The sequence below is a fragment of the Alexandromys fortis genome, unplaced genomic scaffold (assembly GCF_014885135.2).
Source record: "Alexandromys fortis isolate MF-2015 unplaced genomic scaffold, M_Fortis_MF-2015_v1.1 scaffold_127, whole genome shotgun sequence".
NCBI lineage: Eukaryota > Metazoa > Chordata > Mammalia > Rodentia > Cricetidae > Alexandromys > Alexandromys fortis.
In genome coordinates, this window is record NW_026068006.1 from 1,026,613 (window position 1) to 1,050,276 (window position 23,664).

General features: G+C 44.6%; 1 protein-coding gene across 7 annotated transcripts in view; it reads left to right on the forward strand.

Annotated features, from left to right (window-relative positions):
• The window catches only part of Slc10a7 (solute carrier family 10 member 7), a 229,063-nt gene that overhangs the window by 188,946 nt on the left and 16,453 nt on the right, over positions 1-23,664 (forward strand). For 2 of the 7 annotated variants that reach the window (XM_050161532.1, XM_050161528.1), the window contains 3 exons: positions 4,774-4,972; positions 5,870-5,921; positions 15,064-15,137. In XM_050161532.1, the coding sequence (XP_050017489.1) occupies positions 4,774-4,972; positions 5,870-5,921; positions 15,064-15,137 (325 nt within the window). Of the gene's footprint in view, positions 1-1,260; positions 4,748-4,773; positions 4,973-5,869; positions 5,922-15,063; positions 15,138-23,664 lie in introns of those variants that run through there. The other 5 variants (XM_050161533.1, XM_050161531.1, XM_050161529.1 and 2 more) reach the window with 4 other exon arrangements.

Here is a 23,664-nt window from a genome sequence, read left to right on the forward strand (position 1 = left end):
TCTCTCTCTCTCTCTCTCTCTCTCTCTCTCTCTCTCTCTCTCTCTCTCTCTCTCTCTGCTCTTCTTTCTTTCTCCTCCCTCTTCCCTTCCATAACCCACTAAATAAACATCCAACCTCACTCTGCATTGCATGCCTATCTATGTCTCTTTCTCTCGCTTGCCACATGTCTCCCTGCCTGGGACCAGCTGCCTTCAGAGACCTGCGGCATGGTCTTGTGGCATGCCCATCTGTCTGTCTCTCCTAGTGGCCTGTTGCAGCCACTCAGAGAACTGCACCTTCCCTGTCTAGGACTGGCTGCTCTCGGACCTGCTGCCTGCTGCCACATGGCCTGCTGCTACCAGTTGGGGACCTGCAGCATTTCTGCCACTGCAGCTGCTGGGAATCCAGGGATCTGGGGATCCTACAGCATTTTTATTAATCCATTACACTATCCCCTTTTATTCTTTTCTTTCACCTGGTTAGATTTCAGAGTAGCACACGACAGCCCACCTTCTCTCTCTGAATTAACAATTAAAGGCATTTTCTCATCTTTCCACTCAGGATTTACTTCACAGTTTCAAGTTGGCCATTCCTGATATATGGGCTTTAGTATAAGCTGCAGTTAGTGTTACTAACGCTCTGCTAGTCTGTATATACGATGCTGAATTGGGTCTTTCTTTAGCTTCATACAGTTGTGTTGTGCTGGTACATTGTCCTGCGGGATGGGCTATGCTGTGAACAGACACAGACACTTCACCAGCCCAGAGCCAGAATTGTGAGATCACTCACCACACACGGGCCGTTTCTAAAGCATCTTCAGTTCATCACTCTTAACTACGCCATAACCCTGTCACAGAGCAGCCACAGGAAGTCAAGGGTGGAGCCAGGATTCAAGGTTATGCATAACCTGGTTCTTCTGTGTACCCGATACCCTGCAGAGTTCTCTCACAATTAGAGAGCACATCCCTGCTCACCGCGTGACTAGCTTTTTATAGTTTATGCAGGTTGTCTAGGCACTCTGTGCCTCTGTTGACAACTGTGTCCCCAGCAAGATGTCTACACGTTGTTCTGAGAATGGACGAAGGAATTTTCCCAAACTGATGCTTGTAACCACTTTTAGATGGGTTATCGCTAATGGATGTTGATTATTCCAGTTTATTATTTATTTATACTTTTTTCAAAGTATGCTAATATTACTTTAAACTAATCAATATTTAATAAAACATTTTAAGAGAAACATATTATAAACATAAACCTGTCTTGCAATATCCCTTCAACAGGATGTTAAAGAGACAAACCTCTTTACGGAAATATATTAATTCACTGCGATAGAAGGTGAACACTGAAGAACCCGAAACCACCTTGAAGAGAAATAAATTTTAAAACTCAGGCTTAACATGAAGAATTACCCATCATGTATCCTCACTCCAAACTCAATTTATAAATGTAAAGACAGAAAAGAAAGAAAAAGCAGAAAAATTCATTGACCAAAAAGATTAAGAAAACCAAAATGATGAATATTGCCCACTTCAGAGTCATCTTGGTCTATCAGCATTTTTCACTAAGATATGTCACTTTTACTGGGTTCCAGTGTGAAGTCATGTTGCAGTTGATATGAAACAGAGCTTATTGGAAATGCAGTCAAGTTTAATTTTCCCATAGCCTTGCCAGCTTTTTAATTTAAAATAACAAAAATTAAAGTATTAAAGATGAAACAATAAAATGAAAGCTTTCCTGTGGGAGACTCACACGTACCCCTTCCCTACTGGGAAAAGCAAATAAGCTAATGAGGATTTGTTGCTTAATTTTTAATGCCCAAGTTTCTCTGAACACTGGGAACAAATGAATTTAGTATAAGTTCTAAACAGATATACCTGGCCACCTCACCTGAATGCCTCTTCCCACTGCATCTCCATTGTCTCTGTTCCTGAGGATTCTCTCATGGGACAGTCTCAGGATATGGTGATCTCTCTAGCAAAGGTTTGGTTCCTGTAGGGTGTCTAAAACTGCCCATAAGGCCCCAGTCTGGAGAACTTTTAGATGACACAAATTCTTTGGTTTTGCTTTGAGACAGGGTTTCTCTGTGTAACAGCCCTAGCTGTCCTGGAACTTGTTCTGTTGACCAGGCTGACCTCAAACTCCTCAAACAGAGATCCACCTGCCTCTGCCTCCTGAGTGCTGGGGTTAAAGGCGTGCGCCACCACTGCCTGGCAGGCACAAAGTCGTAAGAAACGGAGTATGACTATGAACTGAGGGATGGGTCTTCCTGGAACTCGTGGCCTCATCTGTGAGGCCATCAGCAATTCCTTCCTCAGATCACCTCTCTGACTACACAGTGCAAAAGCAGTAGCTCTGGGAATGGCATCTGAAGCAAGATGGAAAGGCTCCTTGGAGCTGGAAAGAAAGATGGAGAACAAGGCCAGATGACACAATGACTCTAGAAATGCTCAAGGGCGATCTGTTCCCCTCAGGGTTGTCCCTGCCCTGGGGGTTCATTTAGTTCTGACTGTAGCTGTTTTCATCAAGATTAAGTATGGGGCGTTGACCTGTGGACTTGTTTGGCCTAGGATTCTGAATTAGGACCCTTTGTTTCTTGCCATAGTGAAAGCAACCTATGCTACCACAAGACCAAGTGCCTTGTAATGAAGTTTTGAGAAACTATTAGGTTAACTAAATCAAATCACTGCTCATAATGTTGATTGATGATTAAAGATATGCCTTGGCTCTAAGGTGGCTTTGGCTCTCGCGCTCTGCCCCATTTATTTTTATTTGTTTATTTTGTCAGGTGGGGGGATGTGGTGGTGAGCGAGGTGGGCACATTTACTTTGAGAGTTGGGATCATGCATTCTAGTCTACTGCAGAGCGGGTATGTTTTCAACTATTCTATATTGAAGTCAGAGTAACTTGTCACAGATGTCATTTATTTCCATTTATTTTTAAAGCAGTTGGACTATTAAAATTTGGAAGACCATACTTAATGTATAGTATGTTATGAAATGACTAAATGACGTGCCCTAGTGTCAAGTTTGTACAAAAGCCATCTCACCGGTGGCGCATGATACTGCACAGACTGCTCTGCAGAATTCATCTCCTATACAATAGTCAATAACACTGGCAACAGACCTGTTCTTATCTCTACACAGTATATTTTCAACACTAAGAAAATAAATGAACACCAATAAAGAAAAAGTTTGAGGGTTCTCCTTCCCCATCAGTACTTCAGTGAGCCAGTTATTACTTTAAGATCCACTTCTAAAGAAGTCCCAACCATTGCTGATCAGTCTATAATACTCTTTCCCCTTCATTCCCACAACACACAAGCTTCAACGTTGTGTTCCTGTGCCTGTTACCAAGTGACCGGCCTTCTTTTAAGACTCTTACCTGTTTACAGTCAGCTTACTCATTGCTTGAGCTGAGAGAAGCAGATTCAGCAATCATTCACCAAAAGGTGCAGTCGAGAGAATGCAGGGTCCTGTGTTATCCTGATCAGCCGCTGGTGGAAGCCTGAAGCCGTGCATAGAACCGAACCCACTGTAGACTTTATTCTGCACACGTAAATGCAGACACACAGACATATGATGAAGTTTAATTTACAAGTTAGGCCTAGTAAAAGATTAACTACAACCACTATAAATTTAATTGTAATAACAAACTACAATAAAAATGTATTCACAGTTTGTGAGTTTCTTAGTTCTTGAGTTTTTACTTGCCATATTCAGGGTGAACTTGCCCACAGGTGCTCAAAACTGCAGGAAACACAAGCGTGGCTTGGAGAGATGACTGTCCTGTTTTGTTTCCAATACTCATAATAAGGCTGTGCTCCGTTGCAAACTTAGCCTTCTTGTTGACAGTGGTTCCCTCACCTCATAACTGCTAGTGCATCTCTGGTAACTCAATCTGTTGTGAAATTTCACATTCATTTATTCAGGAAAAGGAATGAATCAAAACTTAAAATTCCTCCACTCTCATCTGGATGGTGGAATTTGCACCACTTCCTTTAAAGGTGAAAAGACACTTGAAGCTGAGTGGCCCACTTTCCTGCATGCCCAAGCCAACAGAACCACCAGTGTTTAGACTGTCCTGATCTTAAATATCTGAGTTTGTCTTAAAATAAGAAGATGCTGCATTATAACTTTTATTTCACCAGTTCTTTTGTGGAAAAGTTAGGATAGGTTTATTCATTTTTAAGTATTAATTTTAGAATTCTAAAAGCGTACAAATGGCATTTGTCTTTGGATTCACAGAAAACTCTAGATATTCATATGTGAATTATTTAAACTCCCACAACACATGCACTTTTGCTTTTCAAGCATGAGTTATAATTTAATTAAAAACTTCTGGTGCATTGCTAGTGTTTTAAATATTAATACGTTTCATGGATCACTTTCGATTATCTACTGTCTTGAAATTCTTGAAGATGTCAGATTTTTAAGATTCCCAAAGTCGCACTTGGAATTGTCTGTTGAGGCAAAGGGGACTGTGATAATTACACACATCCATTAAGATTAGCAGAGGAGATAAACTTGGGGGAGGCTTAATGGGCCTGTCTCAGTGACAGCTAGCAAAGAGCATTTGGCATGATTAAGGATGGGTTTGAATGGAGTTGAAAATCCACTCTCATTATGGACACCCAGTGGAAGTTGCACCACAAAAACCAAATTCCCCAGAAGAAGAGTGGCAAGGCGGAGAAGCTTTGAAGCCCACTGTGGCCGCCATGCAGATCATTCTCTTCCCATTCTGTCTGCGCTGTCAGAATCACTTTGTGATGCCCAATTCCACTTCCTGCCTCTCAGAGAAGAGGCGACCTGTTGATGTCTGTGTTTCAGATCGTCCGCAGATTCATCAAGGACTGGCTCGAAAGAAAGAAGCCCCCGTTCGGCGCCGTCAGCAGCAGTGTACTCCTCATGATCATCTACACCACCTTCTGCGACACCTTCTCCAACCCGCATATCGACCTGGATAAATTCAGCCTCGTCCTCATACTCTTCATCAGTAAGTCAGAATTCAGCAGGTCCTGCCGTCCCCTGGCCTCCTCTGCAGTATTGTGAAGCAGTTCCATCCCCTTGGCTATTATTTTATTTACTCGCTGACTTGATCTTATATATATGCTCTTTAGAAAGACATCAGCCCTACATTTGCGTTCTTAATCTGCTTTACTTTTATGTTCCGTGCACCATTTTCTGATCCACAGTAATTTGTGTTAGATAAGAGAAGCCATAACATGTGCCACGTTCTGCACCCGATGTGCCACAGTTCAGTAAGTCACCAACTTAAGTTAAACTCAATCTGATCTCTTACAGTGACTTCAGAAAGATTTGTGGCATAGGATGTTATTGTGCATTGATAATAATTCAACTGCATTGGATAATGTGTAAAAGCTTCCATCTTAGTTTCTAATATAATAAAGTTTATATAAAGAAATGGCTCTTTACTTTTAAGGAGCAGAATACTTTAAATGTTAGTAACTACTAAAGTTTAAAGAGAAACTTCGTATTCTAGTTGTCCTGTAATTTCAGGCATGACTTTTATTAGTATTAAAATAGCGAATAATCTTTTTAACATCAAGAATAGTTGTTTCAAGGAATACATTATGTGTACATCTGTGCTGTTCAGCTCTTAGTATAAACCAGTTCTTTTAAGTTGAACAAATGAGATCATTAAATCCACCTCAAAGGGTGTTCTGGATCTTCCTGAGTTCTGACGTCATCAGCTGTGTCCGAGGAGAACAGCTTAAGTCCAATCTTTTATGCTTCTGCCAGCTTAGCAGTGTATATTGGTTTAGTTGTTTTGAATTTTAAACAAGTTTTAGGCTGAGCTCAGCAGGCTACAGGAGACTCTTATGGTGCCAATTCCCACTCAGTCCACTGTCTTGTCTTGTTTTTTCCTCAGTAGTCTCCGTTCAACTGAGTTTCATGCTTTTGACCTTCATCTTTTCAACGCGGTAAGTGGTTTGGTACGTCCTGTTAGCCTCCGTGTTTGGCTACTTTATTTCAATGCTGTCCTGTGTTCCCTCCTGTCTGGCTCACCATTTTCTCTCAGTCCTGCCACTTGGGAACTGTAGACATCACTAAAGGGTCTGTGTTAGAGCCGTGTCTGCTTGCACAGCCCTGTCCATCCTCCTGGCCTAGCTGGAAGCTTCCTGATGACATTTCCTGCTGAAACACTTTCCCCCTATGTCCCAGCGCTATTATTTACCTTACCTGTTAGATCTTGTCCCTGACTATCTAAACAAGACGTAAGGACTCCTGATATTTAAAATGGAAATAGTCTTTTTTTCTGAAACTTCTTCCTCCCTTATGTTTAAATAGATCACCTGTCTTAGTTAGGGTTTCTATTGCTCTGTAGAGTCACCATAATCATGGCAACACTTATAAAGGAAAACATTTAATTGGGGGTGGAGGCTTACAGTTCAGAGGTTCTGTCATCATCATGGCAGGACATGGTGGCATGCAGGCAGACGTGCTGGAGAAGGAACTGAGAGTTCTGCATCTTAATCTACAGGAAGTGATCTGCCACACTGGGTGTGGCTTGAGCATATATGAGACCACAAAACCCACCCCCACAGTGACACACTTCCTCCAACAAGGCCACACTTCCTAATAGTGTCACTCCCTATGGACAAAATGTGCAAACACACTATCCATGGGAGACATACCAATACAAACCACCACAATACCATTTTCATCCATATAAACAATGTAGCTTGCCACGTCCTTTTCCTCCTGCCCTCCAACAGGCCTCCCTAACACGTTCCCCCTCCCTTTCATGTCCTCTCCTTTTAGGTTTGTGGAACCCACTGAATCCAGTTAGAACTGTTTGGTGGCATGTTGGAACCTCTGCTGGCTTAATATCATTCAGGCAACCATAGCTTCAGAGAATTTATGAGCGCAATGGCCATTTCATGACCAAATAGCCAGCCTGCATGGCTCTCTTCAGCTCTCACAGTCTTCCCCCTCTCTCCCAAGAGCTTCCCCGAGCCTGTATTATTGATTATTCGTTTGTTGATATGGGGCCTCACAAAGCAGCCCTGGCTGGCCTGGAACTCATTGTACAGACGAGGGTGGCCTCAAAGTCACAGAGGATACCATCACACACATCTATTTTATCATATTTGATGGAACCTCCATTTCCAGAGTTACTCAAACTGAGGCCCTTAGCATCATTACTTGGTAGAGAATCACCTGCTTCTGTCTTACATTTTTTACTCCCAAATCCACTTCCCTCTTTGAGGCTCTCAGTGCTATGATAGCTCCACTTCTAGCCTCAACTTTTCTTAAATATTTCTTTTAGCTTCCAGTGTCTTGGAGCCATAGTCTTGTTCCAGTATCCCCAAAGCTTAGCCAGGACCTGCAAAATGACGTTCATTTTGTAAGTCTGTTTTGCAGTTGTGAGAGACCATGTGCTTTCAGGCTGCCTAAGCTGTAGGTTGAGGTAAAATCTTTGCTGTTTCCTAGAACCTCCTCATCCTTTTTCATTTCTGTTAGGTTGCTGCGGCTGTCCCCGTGTGCAGCTTGGTCTCCATGCCTAGACCATCTTTCCTTCTCTCTCTCTCTCTCTCTCTCTCTCTCTCTCTCTCTCTCTCTCTCTCTCTCTTCTCCCCTCCGTGTGTGTGTGTGTGTGTGTGTGTGTGTGTGTGTGTACAAAGGATATAGCCCGGGCTGGCCTGACACTCCCCCTTGCTGGCTTTAAACTCAAGCACTTTTCCCCTCTCAGTTTCCCTAGTACACCACCATGCCCAGCTCATCTTTCCTGTTCTTGAAGGCTTGCATTAAATGCCATTTCTTCTGCCGGCATAATTCATATTACTTAAGCCTGGGGAATGAGAAAGACATGAGAATGCATGTCTCAAATAAGAGATGGTGCTAGTCCTGCATGAGTTTTTACAGATCAAATATGTGACGTTGAAGGAGTCCGTTCAGCCAACCCGTGATCAGATAGAAGAAAACACTGCCAAAGAGTGGTGGAGCTGACTTCACGGGAGACATGGTGATAAAGAACAGCTTTATGGGAGAAGTAGCAATGATACACAAATGATGGCACGTGTACATAAATAGGCTATGGTGGGTGATGTCGGAGCAAGACTCAGATTAGAGCTAGTTCTGGGAGCGGGGCACTGGCTCAGAGTTCCCACAAGAAGAGGGCATGGGCTCACATGGAGCTTGATGCTCTGTCCGGTTTGTGAGTGGGTGGGTAGCTTAGGCCCTCACTCGAGGTTCTTGGCTCTTAGAGCACTTGGTTTAGCTGATTGTTCGGAGTCAAGAAAAATGAACTGATTGCTATAATTCGAAGGTCATGACTTACGAAGTAAGAATAAAGCTTAGAGCATGTAAGTCACCAAGAAATAGATATGTTTGCCGTTCCTTGTGGCAGAGGTAGTTCTCCGAGGCAGTCATCTTGACAGACGGAGCATCCCCTTGAAAACAGCCCTCGTTCCATTCCCATCACCCTAATACAACCCTGACAGAAGCAGTACAGGCGGGAAAGGGTCTCTGTGGTCACAGCTCCAGGTGACGGTCCACGCTGCAGGGAAATGCAGCTCAGAGCAGAGCGCAGAGCAGTGCACTAGTGCATGCTTGCTAGTGCTCAGGGCGCTTCTCCACTCTCTACAATCCGGAGCTTCCTGCCACTCACAGCACGCAGATCTTCCCTCCTCACCTACCCGCCAGACATACCCACAGGTCAGCCTACTCTAGCTAGCCCTCATGAATTGTGTCACATCTACAATTAAAACCGATCATTAGGAAACATAGAGGACGGGGTTCGCTCCGGGGCTTACAGGAGTGCTGGGAGGAGGGCGTTGTGACTAATTCAGTAAAGCCCACAGTTACTGCTGTGCAATAGAATGATCTTTCAGTAGGACCTGGTCTTGAAATCCTGCTTCTCTACTGTGTTCTTGAACGTTTCCCTGACCCACTCTCAGACATAGACATTCTCTGGCAAACCATAGCATGTGCACCTGCTCCAGGGGAATGGTCCTATAGCCCAAGAACAGTCTGTTAAAAACTGCAGTTTTCAGTGGAGGAAAATTTAGGAGATGGCTTTCATGCTGTTTTCTTACTGAGAAATTTCATGGTTTCTAAGGGTCTGCCTGTCCCATGCCAGCCTGTTTGAGGGAGTATGCCTATGGTGCTTCATGTAAACTGACAGCAATTTGATGATATTATTGCATTTCATTGCTGTTTTTCAGAGTAGGACCCATACTTAGAGGTTCATTTAGGAACTTACCTAAAACTCACACAATCCTTCCAGGTACTACACCTAAAATTAAAATCTATTTAAATGTAATATTTGCAGAATGCCTGCCCATTCATCTTGCTCTAAAATATATTTTAATTACTTTTCAAAATTCATAAACTGGGACTGGGGAGATGTTTCAGCGACTACTCTTTAGAGGATTGGAGTTCAGTTCCCAGCACCCACCTTAGGTGGCCCACAGCTGCCTGTTTCAGGGGATTTGATGCCCCCATCTGGCCTCCTGGAGCACTGCACTCAGTGTGCACATGCCCACATACAAACACACACATGCAAATAATTTAAAGTAATAAAAATAAATCTTATAATTGACAATACTTATTTCACTCAGAGCATTTTTAAAGAATGCTTAACTGACTCCTTCAAGTCCACACAGACACACACAAAACATTTGTGACAGGCTTTAAACTAGGTCTACTGACTCCACTGGGGTCTGTTCTCTTTCTCTACTTTTGCTTCTTTTCTACTTTTAATTGATTAAATCTGCCTGCCCCCATCTCTTTCCCCCTCTTGCTTTTCTTCCCCCATGTTCATTTATTCCCTACCAGCTCAGAAAATCTAGAAAAAATCTGGACAAGAAACCTGCCAATGTTCAAACCCATTGCCTGCTCCCGTGACATGCAGTGCTACGCTAATGATGGGAATTTGCCATAAAGCCAAGAGAGAACCAGCTTAGAAAATAGAGCTTCCTTCCACCCTCTGCTTTTCTAATTAGCATTTTTAGGGTTCTTAATCTGGAATGTTACCATACTAGAGAGAACTTAAAACTGATTTATAAGTGATTATTCTGCACTCCAAAATGAGTCCAAAATCCCAGTACCAGACACCAGTGCACTTGGGCTTCAACCCTGTCCAATAGGCTTTTATTTATGTTGCTTTTCCTTATGAAAAAAAAAAAATAGAGACATAAAAAGTCTGAGAGAGCTAAATAGTTCTAAAACCCACAGTAAAAGACCCAGTGCAGACTAAGTCCTCATAAGCATAGACGTACTCGGACATTTGTGCCATCAGGATAGCTTCTGGTATCTGGGAAACCCGTGCTGGTGGGCAGGGTGTCAGCTCACTGTGACGCAGCCCAGGCCCCTTTTCTGTCACAGGTGTTAGGAAATGGGACTTGATTTATCAGCTGCAGGTCAGACACATACAGTGACTGGTCTACGCTGCTTCTGCCTCTTTGGAAGACTGTCCCAGTTTTGTTTGTTTTGATGTTGAAAGCTTTAGAAAAAGAAAGCAATGTTTAAAATGTATGAAAGTCACTTAGGTAGGCTGCCGAGTGGGTAGTCACTAGAGTGACTGACTCGTTAAGAAAGGAAAAGAAGGAAGCCTTTCTGTGTTCACACTGCCAGCCTCTCACCAGCGTCCCCAGAGGAGGAGGCTGGGCTGAAGGGAGAAGGGGGACATTTGGAGGTGAGCGCCTACACCCCAGAGTTCGGGGTAACTGACGACAATGAGTTCTTTGTTTCTAAAAGGCAGGCAAAGGCTAACAGAGGTGCCTCCCGCGGCTCCGGCAGCACAGTTGACAGAGCGCTTGCTCTCTGAGGACCTTTTCTGCCCCACTTTCTGTGCTTCTGCTAGAGAAACCTGGCATGCCTTCCTCTGTGGGCACAGAGGAAGACACAATAAATATTACGAGGGAACCGCTGATTGAAAGCTTGGCTAGGGAGAATTCTTGAGAAACCAGTTGGGAAGCAGAGGAAATAAGCACCTGGGGGAGGCAAAGTGATCAAAAGAATGACAAAAGCAGGGTACAAAGAAGACCAATATTAAAAGGGATAGGTGGGGCTAGAAAATGAAAAGGCTTGTTTCAGTCGGCACACAGATGCTCGCCACTGGGGATGACTCCGGGCCCCCACAGGACACTGTCCTTCAATGTGTCCTGCTACTGCATCTTGATGCCGCCCTCCACAGAGTGTAGACAAGGGCGGGCTGCTGACCCGGGCAACTCCCTGCTCCCATCCGTTAGATTTTGAAGTGGTTTTTCTAACTTGCTTTTAGTGGCTTCTTTCTGAGAAAACATGACGCCAGAATGTGGGCAGGTTACTTCCTACTTTGTGACTTTGGGTGTGTTGGGCTTCTGGTCCCTCTTCAGAAGAAGCAGGGCAGGAATGCCACCTCCTTCGATGACAATCCTAAGAAGACACCCTGGATGCAACATGCTTAGAAAGGTGTTCAGCGACACTCAGTGCTGTGGTCACGCTCATGAGTAGAAACCCATCTGGGCACGGGCCTGTGGGTGCTTGTCTTAAAATCCACACCCTAGAGCCTGTCACAGGATAGCTCGAAGCGAGCTGGCCCGAGAGGGCGGATGGATTTCAAACAAACACTTGGCACTTGGTATTCCATCCTAAGGCCCTGTCCTCCTTCCTGCTAATGGAGTTTGTGGTCTGGACCACAGCAGTGCTCCGGTCCATCCACACAGCCCACTCTTGCTGCAGTCTCCTCCCCTGAGCAGAACAAGCGCAACCCCACCCCACATGTCCTCTTGAGCCACACTGTATCAACCAGAGCCTCGTGGACCCGAGGAAATGTGCCGTGATCTGAGCAAGAGCAGATCCCAGGCAGTCTCGGGAAACACTCTACAGTGAAAGACAGAGAAGAGAGGCCTTTGCACGCGACTGGAACATCCCCACAGCTACACACCCCTCCAAAGGGAAGCCTCTCCAGTCTGCCACATTCCCTTGTCTGTCTAACGCGAGGGGAATACCTTCCATGACGTGGTCACTCCTGTATTAATGCTCTCCCTCACCATTTTCTGTACTTTTCCACCACCTTGTTTTTCTGCTTTGCTTCCAGCTCAAAAAAAAAAAAAAAAAAAAAAAAAAACAAAAAAACTCCATTTGCTCCTTTTGTGTGATCCTCTTGGGACTGTTGGAAGACCTAGACTTATGAGTTTCTTCATATTGCTCTCTTCCCCTTTTTCCCTCTCCCTTCTTCCCTTCCCCTCCTCTCTCCCATCCTCCTCTTCCTTCTCTCTTCCCCTACATCCCTCTCTTCCATAGTCCTTTGCGACTTTAAATAAATCAACTCTTTGACTCCCCAACCCCAATGGCTGTCTCTTCCATTCTGTCCCCATTCGTGATTTGGTGCCTCTCAATCCAGAATACTCAGAGCTCCTCATATCCCCTAATGTTTCCTCTCTAAAAGTAATAGTTATGATAATAAGAATGTTACTAATATGTCATAAGCGCTTGCATTGTGTAAATTCTTAAACATTTGCATTTACCCTCACAGAGGAAAATAAGATTATCCTGGGGGTTTAAAATCAAGCATGCTTGTCCCCAAAGCCTGCACTTTCCAGCTCTGGCAGGCGCACTGCTTGGGGAGGAGCTGTGGACTTTCTGGTCAGTCACATTCCATATGGCCATTTCCTGCCCTTCCACTGGCTCTTCGAGCTTCCCACTTAGCTCATCCTCTCCATCTTCGGTCTCAGACTGGTCTGCTCGTCTGATTGCTTCTGAGGAACAAATTTCATCACGACTCTAGTGTTCCCTCTTGCTTTGTCTTCAAGTTCACACCCCTGCTCACAAGCCAGTCTTCCTGAAGAAGCCTGAAGAGTCTGCTCTTTGCCTGCCTCAGGATGCGGGTTTCCCATCTCTATCCCCTAGGGGGTTCAGTGTGCTCCTTTGTCATAGCCCACCCCGCCAGGTGACAGGGCTGCTGAAGTTATATTTAGGAAGTGGTCTTCTGTGCCAATGCATTCAAGTGTACTTTCCACTTTCTCTTCTATCAGATTCAGTGTGGCTGGCTTTATGTTGAGGTCTTTGATCCATTTGGACTTGAGTTTTGTGCATGGTGATAGATATGGGTCTATTTTCATTCTTCTACATGTTGATATCCAGTTATGCCAGCACCATTTGTTAAGTGTGCTTTCTTTTTTTCCATTTGATATTTTTTGCTTCTTTGTCAAAAATCAGGTGTTTTAAAGTATGTGGATTAATATCCGGGTCTTCTATTCCGTTTTATTGGGCCTCCTGTCTGGTTTTTTGTTGTTGTTGTTATTTATTTATTTATTTATTTATTTTGCCAATACGAGGCTGTTTTCAGTACTGTAGCTTTGTAGTAGAGTTTGAAGTCAGGGATTGTGATGCCTCCAGAAGTTCTTTTATTATACAGGATTGTTTTGGCTATTCTGGGTCTTTTGCTTTTCCATATGAAGTTGAATACCATTCTTTCGAGGTCTGTGAAGAATTTCGATGGGATTTTGATGGGTATTACATTGAATCTGTAGATTGCTTTGGGTAAGATTGCCGTTTTTATAATGTTAATTCTGCCTACCCAAGAGTATGGGAGATCTTTCCACTTTCTGGTGTCTTCTTCAATTTCTTTCTTCAAAGATTTAAGTCATACAAGTCTTCCACTTGTTTGGTTAGAGTTACTCCAAGATATTTTATGCTATTTGTGGCTGTTGTGAAGGGTATTATTTATCTGATTTCTTTCCCAGCCCTTTTATCACCTGTGTGCAGGAAGGCTACTGATTTTTTTCTAGTTAATCTTATATCCTGATACCTTACTGAAAGTGTATATGAGTCGTAGAAGTTCCTTGGTAGCATTTTTGGGATCACTTATGTAAACTATCATATCATCAGCAAATAGTAAGAGTTTGACTTCTTTTCCAATTTGTATCCCCTTGATCTCCTTTTGGTGTCTTATTGCTCTAGCTAGGACCTCCAGAACTATATTGAATAGATATGTAGAGAGTGGAACACCTTGTCTTGTTCCTGATTTCAGTGGAATCGCTGGGAGTTTCTCTCCATTTAGTTTGATGTTGGCTATTGACTTGCTGTATATTGCCTTAAGGTATGTTCCTTGTATCCCTGCTCTCTCCAAGACCTTTATCATGAAGGGATGTTGTATTTTGTCGAAAGCTTTTTCAGCATCTGTTCCAGTGGAGTTTGTTGTCTCTAGACCAGGTAGCTGACTCAATCCCGGTCTACCAGTGTCCTGGGATTGGATTCGCTCCCGGCTCCTGCTCTCGCTCCTGTGGAACTTGCTTCCTCAGACCCACTCTGGCCAATGTAGCTGGTGCGGTTCTACTCCTGTGGAATTTGTTGCCTCAGTCCTGCTCCAGGCCATTGAGAGTTCATTGCCTCAGGCCTACTTTGGCCTAAATCAATGGCTTCCAGGGTTCATCGAGCCCTGCCCTATCTATAATCTGGGATCTGTGGGCAAAGGATAACTCAATTTCATCAAGGAGAGGCTGGGCCTGATGAGGCTGCCATGTGCCACTGATAGTCAACAGCTTTTTTTATACCCATTAGAAACCTTTAAAACCCTGTGGACACAGGCTGTGGTGTTAAGCTCACTTCATTACAGTATATATCCATATATACTTCTGGAATATTTCTTCATGAGCTAACTGTTATCAGAGTTTAGGGCACAGAATAGTAGACACACTGTACCGTCTATAGAAATTGGGGAAGGGTTTCTAAGATAGGAGGCAATATTTTTAGCTAGCTAGCTATTTGGTTGGTTTTTCAAGGTGGGGTTTCTCTGTAGCTTTGAAACCTGTTCTGGAACTCACCAGGCTGGCCTTAAACTCACAGAGATCTGCCTGTCTCTGCCTCTCGAGTGCTGGGATTAAAGATGTGTGCTGCTACCACCCAATAATAGGAGGGAAAGTTATTGTTATTATTATTTCTAATTTTGGCTCATGATTCTGTAAGCCTTTGTAACTGAGTACGGGAACATAGAGTCTAAAAAGAAATCAGAACCGTGTACTTTGGTCCACAGTAGCCTCTGTCACCAGGGTTGATCCGAGCGATGCTAACATAAAGATGCGCACATTTGGTTTTCTTACAAGTATTGTAAAAATGCCCTCCTTGTCCCCTTAGGAATAACTCGGGTTTCACACCAGCGGACACAGTGGCTATCATCTTCTGCTCCACACACAAGTCCCTCACGTTGGGTAAGTGAGTTAAAGACTACGTATCACCCTAAATAATTTTGAAACTCAGAAAGTTCTCCAATGGAGTGGGACTATCCATTTAGTTAGAAAAAAAAAACAGCAGCCGAGTGCAGGTGGCCACTGCTCTAGCGTACTGTTATTTGATCAGACCGGTTACCTAGGACCTAATAGATCATACAGGATTTAGCTTAATTTGCGATCACGTCTTCAATTCTCATGAAAAATGATTAGTGCAAAAGGTAAACCCAAGTTGGTTAGGGGTCTAGGAGGCCTGTTTCTGAAAAAGCAACTGCCAAAACCTTGTTTTGGAACATTCTAGACTTGCTGTTCTCTTCTGGGGACTCAGATGAAGACGAGAACGATGCTCTTACTTTAGTTTGCTGAAATTCATCTTTTAATATTATGTTGTTTTCTACAAAGACAGTTTAGCTATTTTGACTTAATTGGATTAACAGTTTGAAGTGAAGTAAGTATTTTATTTAATGGAAAAGATTAAGAATAATAGTGCTAATGTCTACTTAGGCTTATCCAATTTAATGCATTAGCCCAATAACCTCTGAGACATCCTGAATCTATGTTTTCAGTCATTAAAACTCATTAAGTAATCAGGAACTCTATTGCAAAATGCATCATTCATAAGCTGCTACGTAAAATTTCAAGTTAAAAATTCCTTTGCTTTTGGGATGTGAGACACTTGAGAGAATGAGGAATCATGATGCTGCTTTGAATTTGCTCACATTCAGAGCATTCCTAAACAAAGCTGTCTGGTGGGTCTCTGTCGATTGCGTTGGGTGGGTTACTCAGTCTAGGGGTTTGTAACCCACCCTGCAATCAGTTATTCCAGGGTCTCGGAGGGGCACTACCTGGAAGGGAATGAGCTAAGACAGAAGAAGGAGGCCAAGCAGATTTGTCAAAGCCCCCCTTTATTAGGATCATGGTTGCTGCTTATATAGGCCCTGGATGAGGACTTGGTGGGCAGGGCACGGGATCTCGCCACGTGGTCCCGGTCACGTAGGCCAGGTTTGTCACGTAGGTCAAGAGGTTACACTCGGACAGGTAGGCCAAGAAGTCACAAGTTGCCACACCTGGTTCCCTGGATAACTGGAGTGTGAGGTGTGTTCTGCTAACAGATAAGTTAATTGGGTGTGGGGCAGGTTCTCTCAATAGAACATAATTATGGGTGTGAGGTTCCCTGCAGACTCCCCAGGGTGATGGTTCCTGTAATGATTTTTAGGGGGGAAATGGCTCATGGCAGGTCTCTCCGGTTTTAAGTTTGGGAAATAATCTCAGAATTAGATTACTCTTTACGGAGCAGTTCCTATGTATGGATTGAAGTTTCTGCAGTCACCAAACTGAAGGAAAGAGCTTGGGATCTGCATTCCAGCCCTGATGACATTGTTCGGGATGACTTCCCGAACCTTGGCTTTGCGTCTCTAAAGGGGGCCCGATGTCTCCTCTAAGCATGATTTAAAACTGAAAGACAACCCAGATCCTAAGTGACGGGTCCTGACTCTTCACGGGAGTGCACTGTGCAGAGGTTTCCAGAGGCTGTGTGAGAAGTCCCCACGACTGGCTGTGCAGCCCGGCACTCAGTGGCCTCCGTAAAGAAGTGCTGTTACTGCTATTATTACTTCTTTTAGTTATAAATGTGTCCTTACGTCCAGGCTTCCAGGCACATGCCCCTGCCATAGATTTTCCTGAAATAGCTCTAGACCAGCTGTTGACCTCAAAGAAAGCATTTCACATTCTGTCCCCATGTCGTTATAGATGCCATGTGTGGCGTTACTAGTCTTATAGAAACTAAGGAATGCGCCCAAAGACCAGAAGGTCAGAGAGGCTCAGATGAGCCATATCTTAGGGCCATGTTTCACCACGGCTGTCTGGCCTGTCTGCAGTGGGCTATTAAACCTGGCCACATCTTGGGACTTGCTGCGGAGTGAACCCTCTCTGAGCAAACAGCAGCTAGTTGAACGTACGGCAGGAAGTACCCGGGCATCCCACAGGGTAACTGGCGTCTCTTTCTATAAGCAAATCCACTCAACTCCAGACTCTCTCGTCTTTTCCCTTGGTCCTAGGCTCATACTTTTTGCTCTTTATGCTTTCTGAAAGCTGATTTGCAAAAATAGTTGTTTTGCTAAAAAGGATTGAATGAACTTGGACTTGCGTTCACTTGTAAAGAGTTCGCCCAAGAAATATTTACTTGACTCTTTCTTCATTGATGGTGGATGAGACAGTGTGACCACACAGTGACGGTGAGACAGTGTGACCACCACACAGTGATGGTGAGACAGTGTGACCACACAGTGATGGTGAGACAGTGTGACCACCACAGTGATGGTGAGACAGTGGCTGCCAGTGACAACACAATGGAAGACTTAGCAACTTTACACCTGATGGCTTTAAACTCTCTGAGAAATGAAAGACCTGAGTACTAGCATGACCTCAGCTTCCTCAGGTCTAAAGTGAGGAATTTTAGTTCTAGTAAACTCAGCGAGTTTGCTCTGCCCATTCTCAGGTGGCAGAGAATGTGCCTCACAGTGACGTGCCCGTCACTGCCCAAATGGAAATCGTTGCCTGTGCTGGATTGGAAAAGTGGCTCATACAGTTTGAAAAAATATCACACTCCAGAAAGTGGAAGGAAATTTCGCATAACATCACCCGGAGTGATACTTTTTGTCTTTACACAAAGATGAACTAAAACAGATTATAGCGTAGCTGCTTGGCACTTCAGAAATGCATCTTTTCCTCTGGCAAAGACTGTTGTAGTATCTCTTCCAGTGATTTACATTCATAAACACACACACACACACACACATACACACAGATATCAAGTAAAATATATTAGGGGAAACTTAGAAATTCGAGTTTATTATTCTGTTTAGTATGTTTTTAAGAACAGCCTATCGCGGGTCAAGTAGCACCCATGTGGCTGGTGAGGCTTGGGCACCCTCCATGCCTTCACCTTTGGTTTATTTTATTGTTCTTACCTCGCCCTGTCTTGGTCTCTTCCATCTACTCACATCTACACACATGCTGAATTTGATTCATTGCTTTTATTAGCGCATTTGCCATTGATTGATTAGTTCCTCGTATTAGTACTTTTTCTATTGATTGATTGCAGATGAAGTGACTATTTGACCTTTAATTATGAGGCTTCCTATTGAAAATGACATTGAGCTATGGCTTCACATAATCCATCTGGAAAGCCTGACGTGGTGCCGTTCCCTGGAGTTCGTTCACGAAGGAAGGAAGCCTGGAGGAAGTGCAGAGCTATCTCTGTGCTTCATCTAAAACAATACCACAGGGCTTGTTTGCTGTGCTCCTCCGACTCCAACTGGGGTCAGAGGCAATTTCAAAACAGCAGCCCTTGCTGAGGGTTGCCATAGAAGCCAGGAACTCTTGTCGTCATTCTGCAGTTTGATGGTGATATTAGTGTGGTAATGAGATTTTTACATAGCAGAGATTGAATAGTAACTTTATCCTAGGACTGGCTCAGTGCACAGTCAATAGATTTCATCAAGAAAGAGATTGGATCCCAGATAGCGCTTGGATTTGGTGTTTTATTTTTATTTATCTTTTTCTCTTGGGTAGGTATTCAAATCACTTTGCTTTTTTAGAGTTTCAGCACGCGTAGAAAAGTTTCTTGCCACACCCAGGAAGAGAATGATTCAGATGTTTGAGAACCTTAAGTACAGCATGCCTTTGTATTGGTTTGCAATTTAATTAGCAAAATAAAAAAACATCGGCCTCAGACCAAGCCAGCTATTGGCGATAAATAATGGTAGTCCGAGTTTTTTATTTGTAAAGGCATTTCTGATTTGAATGCACTCCATTTAAAATTTAAATTGAGTGTCACAATCAATCGCTTATAAATGTCACTTAGAGACACCGGTATAGAAGGGCAAATCAAGGCAACTCCTCCTTTTGTTGTCCACACTTCATCACGTGGAGTCTGGCGGCTGCTGAGCTGTGGTAAGGAGCTGACAGCTAGAGGAACCAAGCTTCTAGGATTCGGGAGAGAGCGGCGAGAACGCATGCCTGATTCTAGGCAGGATCTCAGCTCCAGTCCTGAGGTACGACTCCAGTTCTCAGCAAATGCTGGAGCAAACTGCAGCTGAGGGAGCTCCATTGCCCCGCTGCAGCCAGGGAGGTGTGCAGGGCACCTGAGTTCTCCAGCTGCTACTTTCTGCAGCTCTCTCTCTCTGATGTTTCCTCCATAAAATAAGTTTCTTTGTAGGTGTACAAAGTGAAGTTCTCACTGTGTCTGTTACACAAAAGGAAATGCAGCCATGGCTTTTGCCTAAAGGGATTGCTGGGCATCCTCCTGGGGCTGGGAAGGTCCTTGATAGGTAAAGCCCTTGCCAGCCAAGCTTAAGGACCTGAACTTGAGCTCCAGAATCCATGTAAAGCTGGGTGCAGTGATGTTCATCTCTAATCCAGTGTTCCTGTGGTGAAGTGGAGAGTGGAGACGCAAGAGCCCTGGGAGCCACTGCACCAGCTGTCAGGGCACATATCAAAGGCTGTTCTCTGACTTCCGTGTGCTCAGTAGCATGACTACTCCCATACACACACACCGTGTGCATCACACACATGCATGTAGTTATGAGAGAGAGGTGCACAGGAATCTTTTATTCAATAATAATTGGAAGCTTTTCAAGAATGGTAAAGGATGGTTGGGCAGTGGTGGTGCACACCTTTAATCCCAGCACTCAGGATGCAGAGCCAGGCAGATCTCTGTGAGTTGGAGACCAACCTGGTCTACTGAGTGAGTTCCAGGACAGCCAGGACTGTTGTACAAAGAAACCCTGTCTCCCCCTCCCCCCCCCCAAAAAAGAAGACAATGATAAAGAATGAGCCCTAACTAGAACTGAAACCATGAATACCAGTTTGGTCACTTTTTCAAGAAGATAGGAAATCAAAACACGAGACTGCGACTATGGGTTTTTTTTTTGTTTGTTTTTTGTTTTATTTAAAACCCCAAAGCTGGGGCTGGAGAGATGGCTCAGCCGTTAAGAGCACTGCTTGCTCTTCCAAAGGTCCTGAGTTCAATTCCCATCAACCACATGGTGGCTCACAACCATCCGTAATGAGATATGGTGCCCTCTTCTGGCATTCAGGCACACATGCAGACAGAATACTGACAATACTAAATAAATAAACCAAATTAAAACCCCAAAGCTATCTAGGATTCTATTTGACAAATGAGGATTATTCTAACTACCACAGAACTGGGCAGCACATTTTAAAGTAGTTGTCTATTGTGTGCCTGTTTTTTTTATTTTTTATTTTTTTAAGAGGCAGGCTGGAGACATGGCTCAGAGGTTAAGAGCACTGACTGCTCTTCCAGAGGTTCAGAGTTCAGTTCCCAGCAACCACACAGTGCCTCACAACTGTGTATAATGAGGTCTGGTGCCCTCTTCTGGTGTGCAGACATACATGCAGGCAGAGCACTATATACATAATAAATAATTTTGAAAAAGAGGCATGCTTTAACAAAGTACATTTCTCAGAGTTTTGTGGGCTGTTTTGTCTTTTTGCACTAGACTTGATGTCACTGGTAGTGTAGCTAGCTTTTGTGGCCAAAACTTAGGAAACCTGAGGGTTCTGTGTCCCAAGCATGACATCTGAGATGAGGGAGTCAGTTATCGTCACCCCAAGACCATGCTGGATACTTCTCCCAGCTGGCCAGTACCAGGTCTTTTACTGGCTTCTGTATTGGTGGCCTTATGACGCAGCAGCCTACATTGGAAACCTGCTTCACCCTGTGACCGAATTGATTTTGCAGCTCACTGAAACCATTTGCTTCCTGCCTTGCCTCCCAGTCCCATCCAGCCCCCCCCCCCACAAGCACTTCTGCCCCCACTGTGTAGCCTCTGGCTTTGGGTGTCCTCTCACTGATTTTGTACTGAAATTTCTGAGGGAGGGAGGGAGGGACACTTTGTGACCTGTAGTAGCTTTGGAATTGCTTCTGTACCTGTTGTGGTTTTTTTCAACGTGATCTCAGTAGTAGAAATGATAAAACTGCAGCCAGTTAGGTGCTTATGGGGAAACAATGTGTTAAGTACTTGTCACAGGAGGTCACTCACTGTAAAACACTTCTGTGTGGGCTGTGTGGCCATCACCTGTGTACTAGTCAGCAGAGACTCCAGCCCCAGCTGCTCTAATGGCAAATTCTCGCTGGAGTGTTCAGAAAGGGCGTACCCCAGAGGCAGCCACAGCAAATACTGTTGTCTTCTGGCTCTGTATATAGCAACTAGAGACCTTATTAATTAGCATAATGAATTCAGAAAGAGGTTCCGATTGGTATAATTACTGCCTTGCTACTTTGCATGATAATGATTGTAAGTGGACTGCCATTGATATTCCTCTGCATGCCTAAAACTTTAGAAGTCCCGCCTACTTGCCATAAGAATCCAGCCGGCCCCAGGACCTACATGTGAAGCCCTTGAGGATGCCAAAGCTTGAACCCCACCTGGTTTTATGGGTGCTCCTGGAGTGTTCTGCCCAAAGGTCAGCAGCCTGCTTTGTCTGTAGTTGTGTGGGACTGTGGGTCCTGCAGTCTCACTGGAGAGCGGCAGGAAGGGCAGAGCCAGGGTCCAGGTTTACAGCCTAGGTCTGTGCTCTTGTGTATGAGTTCCTTCTTGCAGGGTCTTAAAGACCTGGATCGGAGCATCTTTGATTCATTAAGCAAGAGTCAAAATAGTACATTCAAAGACTTCTTTAAAATTAAATTGAAAAAGATTACTCTGGAGGAGGGGCTCATGAGGCCTTGCACTTCCCTGAGGATCCATATAGGCAGTTAGTGGTTGCTGGGAGAAGGAGAACTTTTTTCTCAGTGTGCCACTGGTGAGGTGTCCCTGTCCCCCTAAGTAAGCCCCCATCCATGCTCCTGAAGTAATCCTAACTAAATTCATTGGTTCACAAAAAAAAAGAAAAAAAGAAAAAAGAAAGAAAGAAACCAAGAGAAAGCCAGACAGACAGATGATCTATATTGCTATTTGATGTCAGCTCTTAATGTTATAAGCTTTTATTTCCATGTCTGCTACAAAGAGATGAATTGCACACATTGGTACGTAGCACCTGTACACCTCCTGTGTACGAAAGGGACATCCCATAAAAACCAAGGGGAATATGGCTTGTGCTGTGTTGCCCTTTCCAGTCCTTCCCAGTGAGCCCCCCCCCCCATTCTGGAACACCAGCAAGAACCCATTCCCAAGCCTTCTTACTCGTATGTGCATTCTCTGTCGGTTGCAGAGGGATTTGTTTATCATTATTATTAATATTGAGAAAGTTCGCCTCCAGCAATACTAAAATGTGCATCACAGACCAGCACTGCTTTCCTTGTTAGAAGTGAAGAATCTCACCCAGGAGATGCTAGTCTCTTGAAGTTGCAGCTCCCGTCTCACGCACAAGCAGACAGGCAAGGAGCAGCCCTCCTCTCAGAGTTGCATCTCCAATTAGTTATTTGGTCGTGTCTCTTCCCCGAAGTTCCGTTAATTGAGCCAGACATTCACTGTAAGCCAGGGAGTGTACGTTTAGTGACAGCACCATGCTTTACAGCAGAGAGAAACAGCCTGAAACTGTGAAGAGGAGGACACACATCCCCTCATCCCCACTGCAGCCCCATCCACAGAACAGGAGCAGAGAGGAGATGCCCACTGCTTGAGCTGTGGGGCACTGAGTAGGCCTTTGACAAGCCACTCAGGACCGGAGATAAGAAATTAGACACTACTCAGAGATGGCTGTGCCACAGGAAGCCCGGGAAGCGGAGAACGTGCACAGCATTACAGTGGAAACAGCTTGCCTGCCGCCGGACTTAGGGAGGTGCTATCCAAAGAGCATTTTAAACAAGTCACTAGGCAACTGCGGACACAGCTCGGTCAGCAGCTACATAAGCATGGTGGCGTCAGTTTGATACCCAGAAGCTGCCTAAGAGAGCCGCATGCAGAAGCCGGAGCTCTGGGGAGGTGGGAGCCAAGCCAGTTCCTTTTCTGTTGCTATGATAAACGCCAGGACAGAAGCAACTTAAAGAGGACCAAAGGGAAGATCCGTAGTGGTAAGGAGGGCATGACAGCCGGTGGCCAGACCAAGAAGCTGAGGGAGAGAGCGTATCCCTCACCCACAGGAAGCAGAAGAAGCTGGCTCTGAGTGTGGGTTCACACACAGGAAGCAGAGGAAGCTAGCTCCGAGTGTCAGTGAGACAGCAGAGCCTTTTCCCGGTGACACTTTTCCTCCAGCATGGATCCATGGCCTAAAAATTTCATAAGCTTCATGTACCCCATTCAAACCACTACAGTGGGCTCCCAATTCCTGAGGCTTTCTGGCCAGCCAGCCTACCCTAATCAGGGAGCCCTACCCGCCCGCACCCCCCCCCCCCAGAGAACCTGTCTCAAAAGGTAAGACAGGGACCCTTGAAATGGTTCAGCAGGTAAAGGGACTTGCCATAGTCCTGACGACCTGACTTTGATCCCTGGACCCCGTGGGGGAAGGAGAGAACTGGCTTGTACGAGTTGTCCTCTGATACATG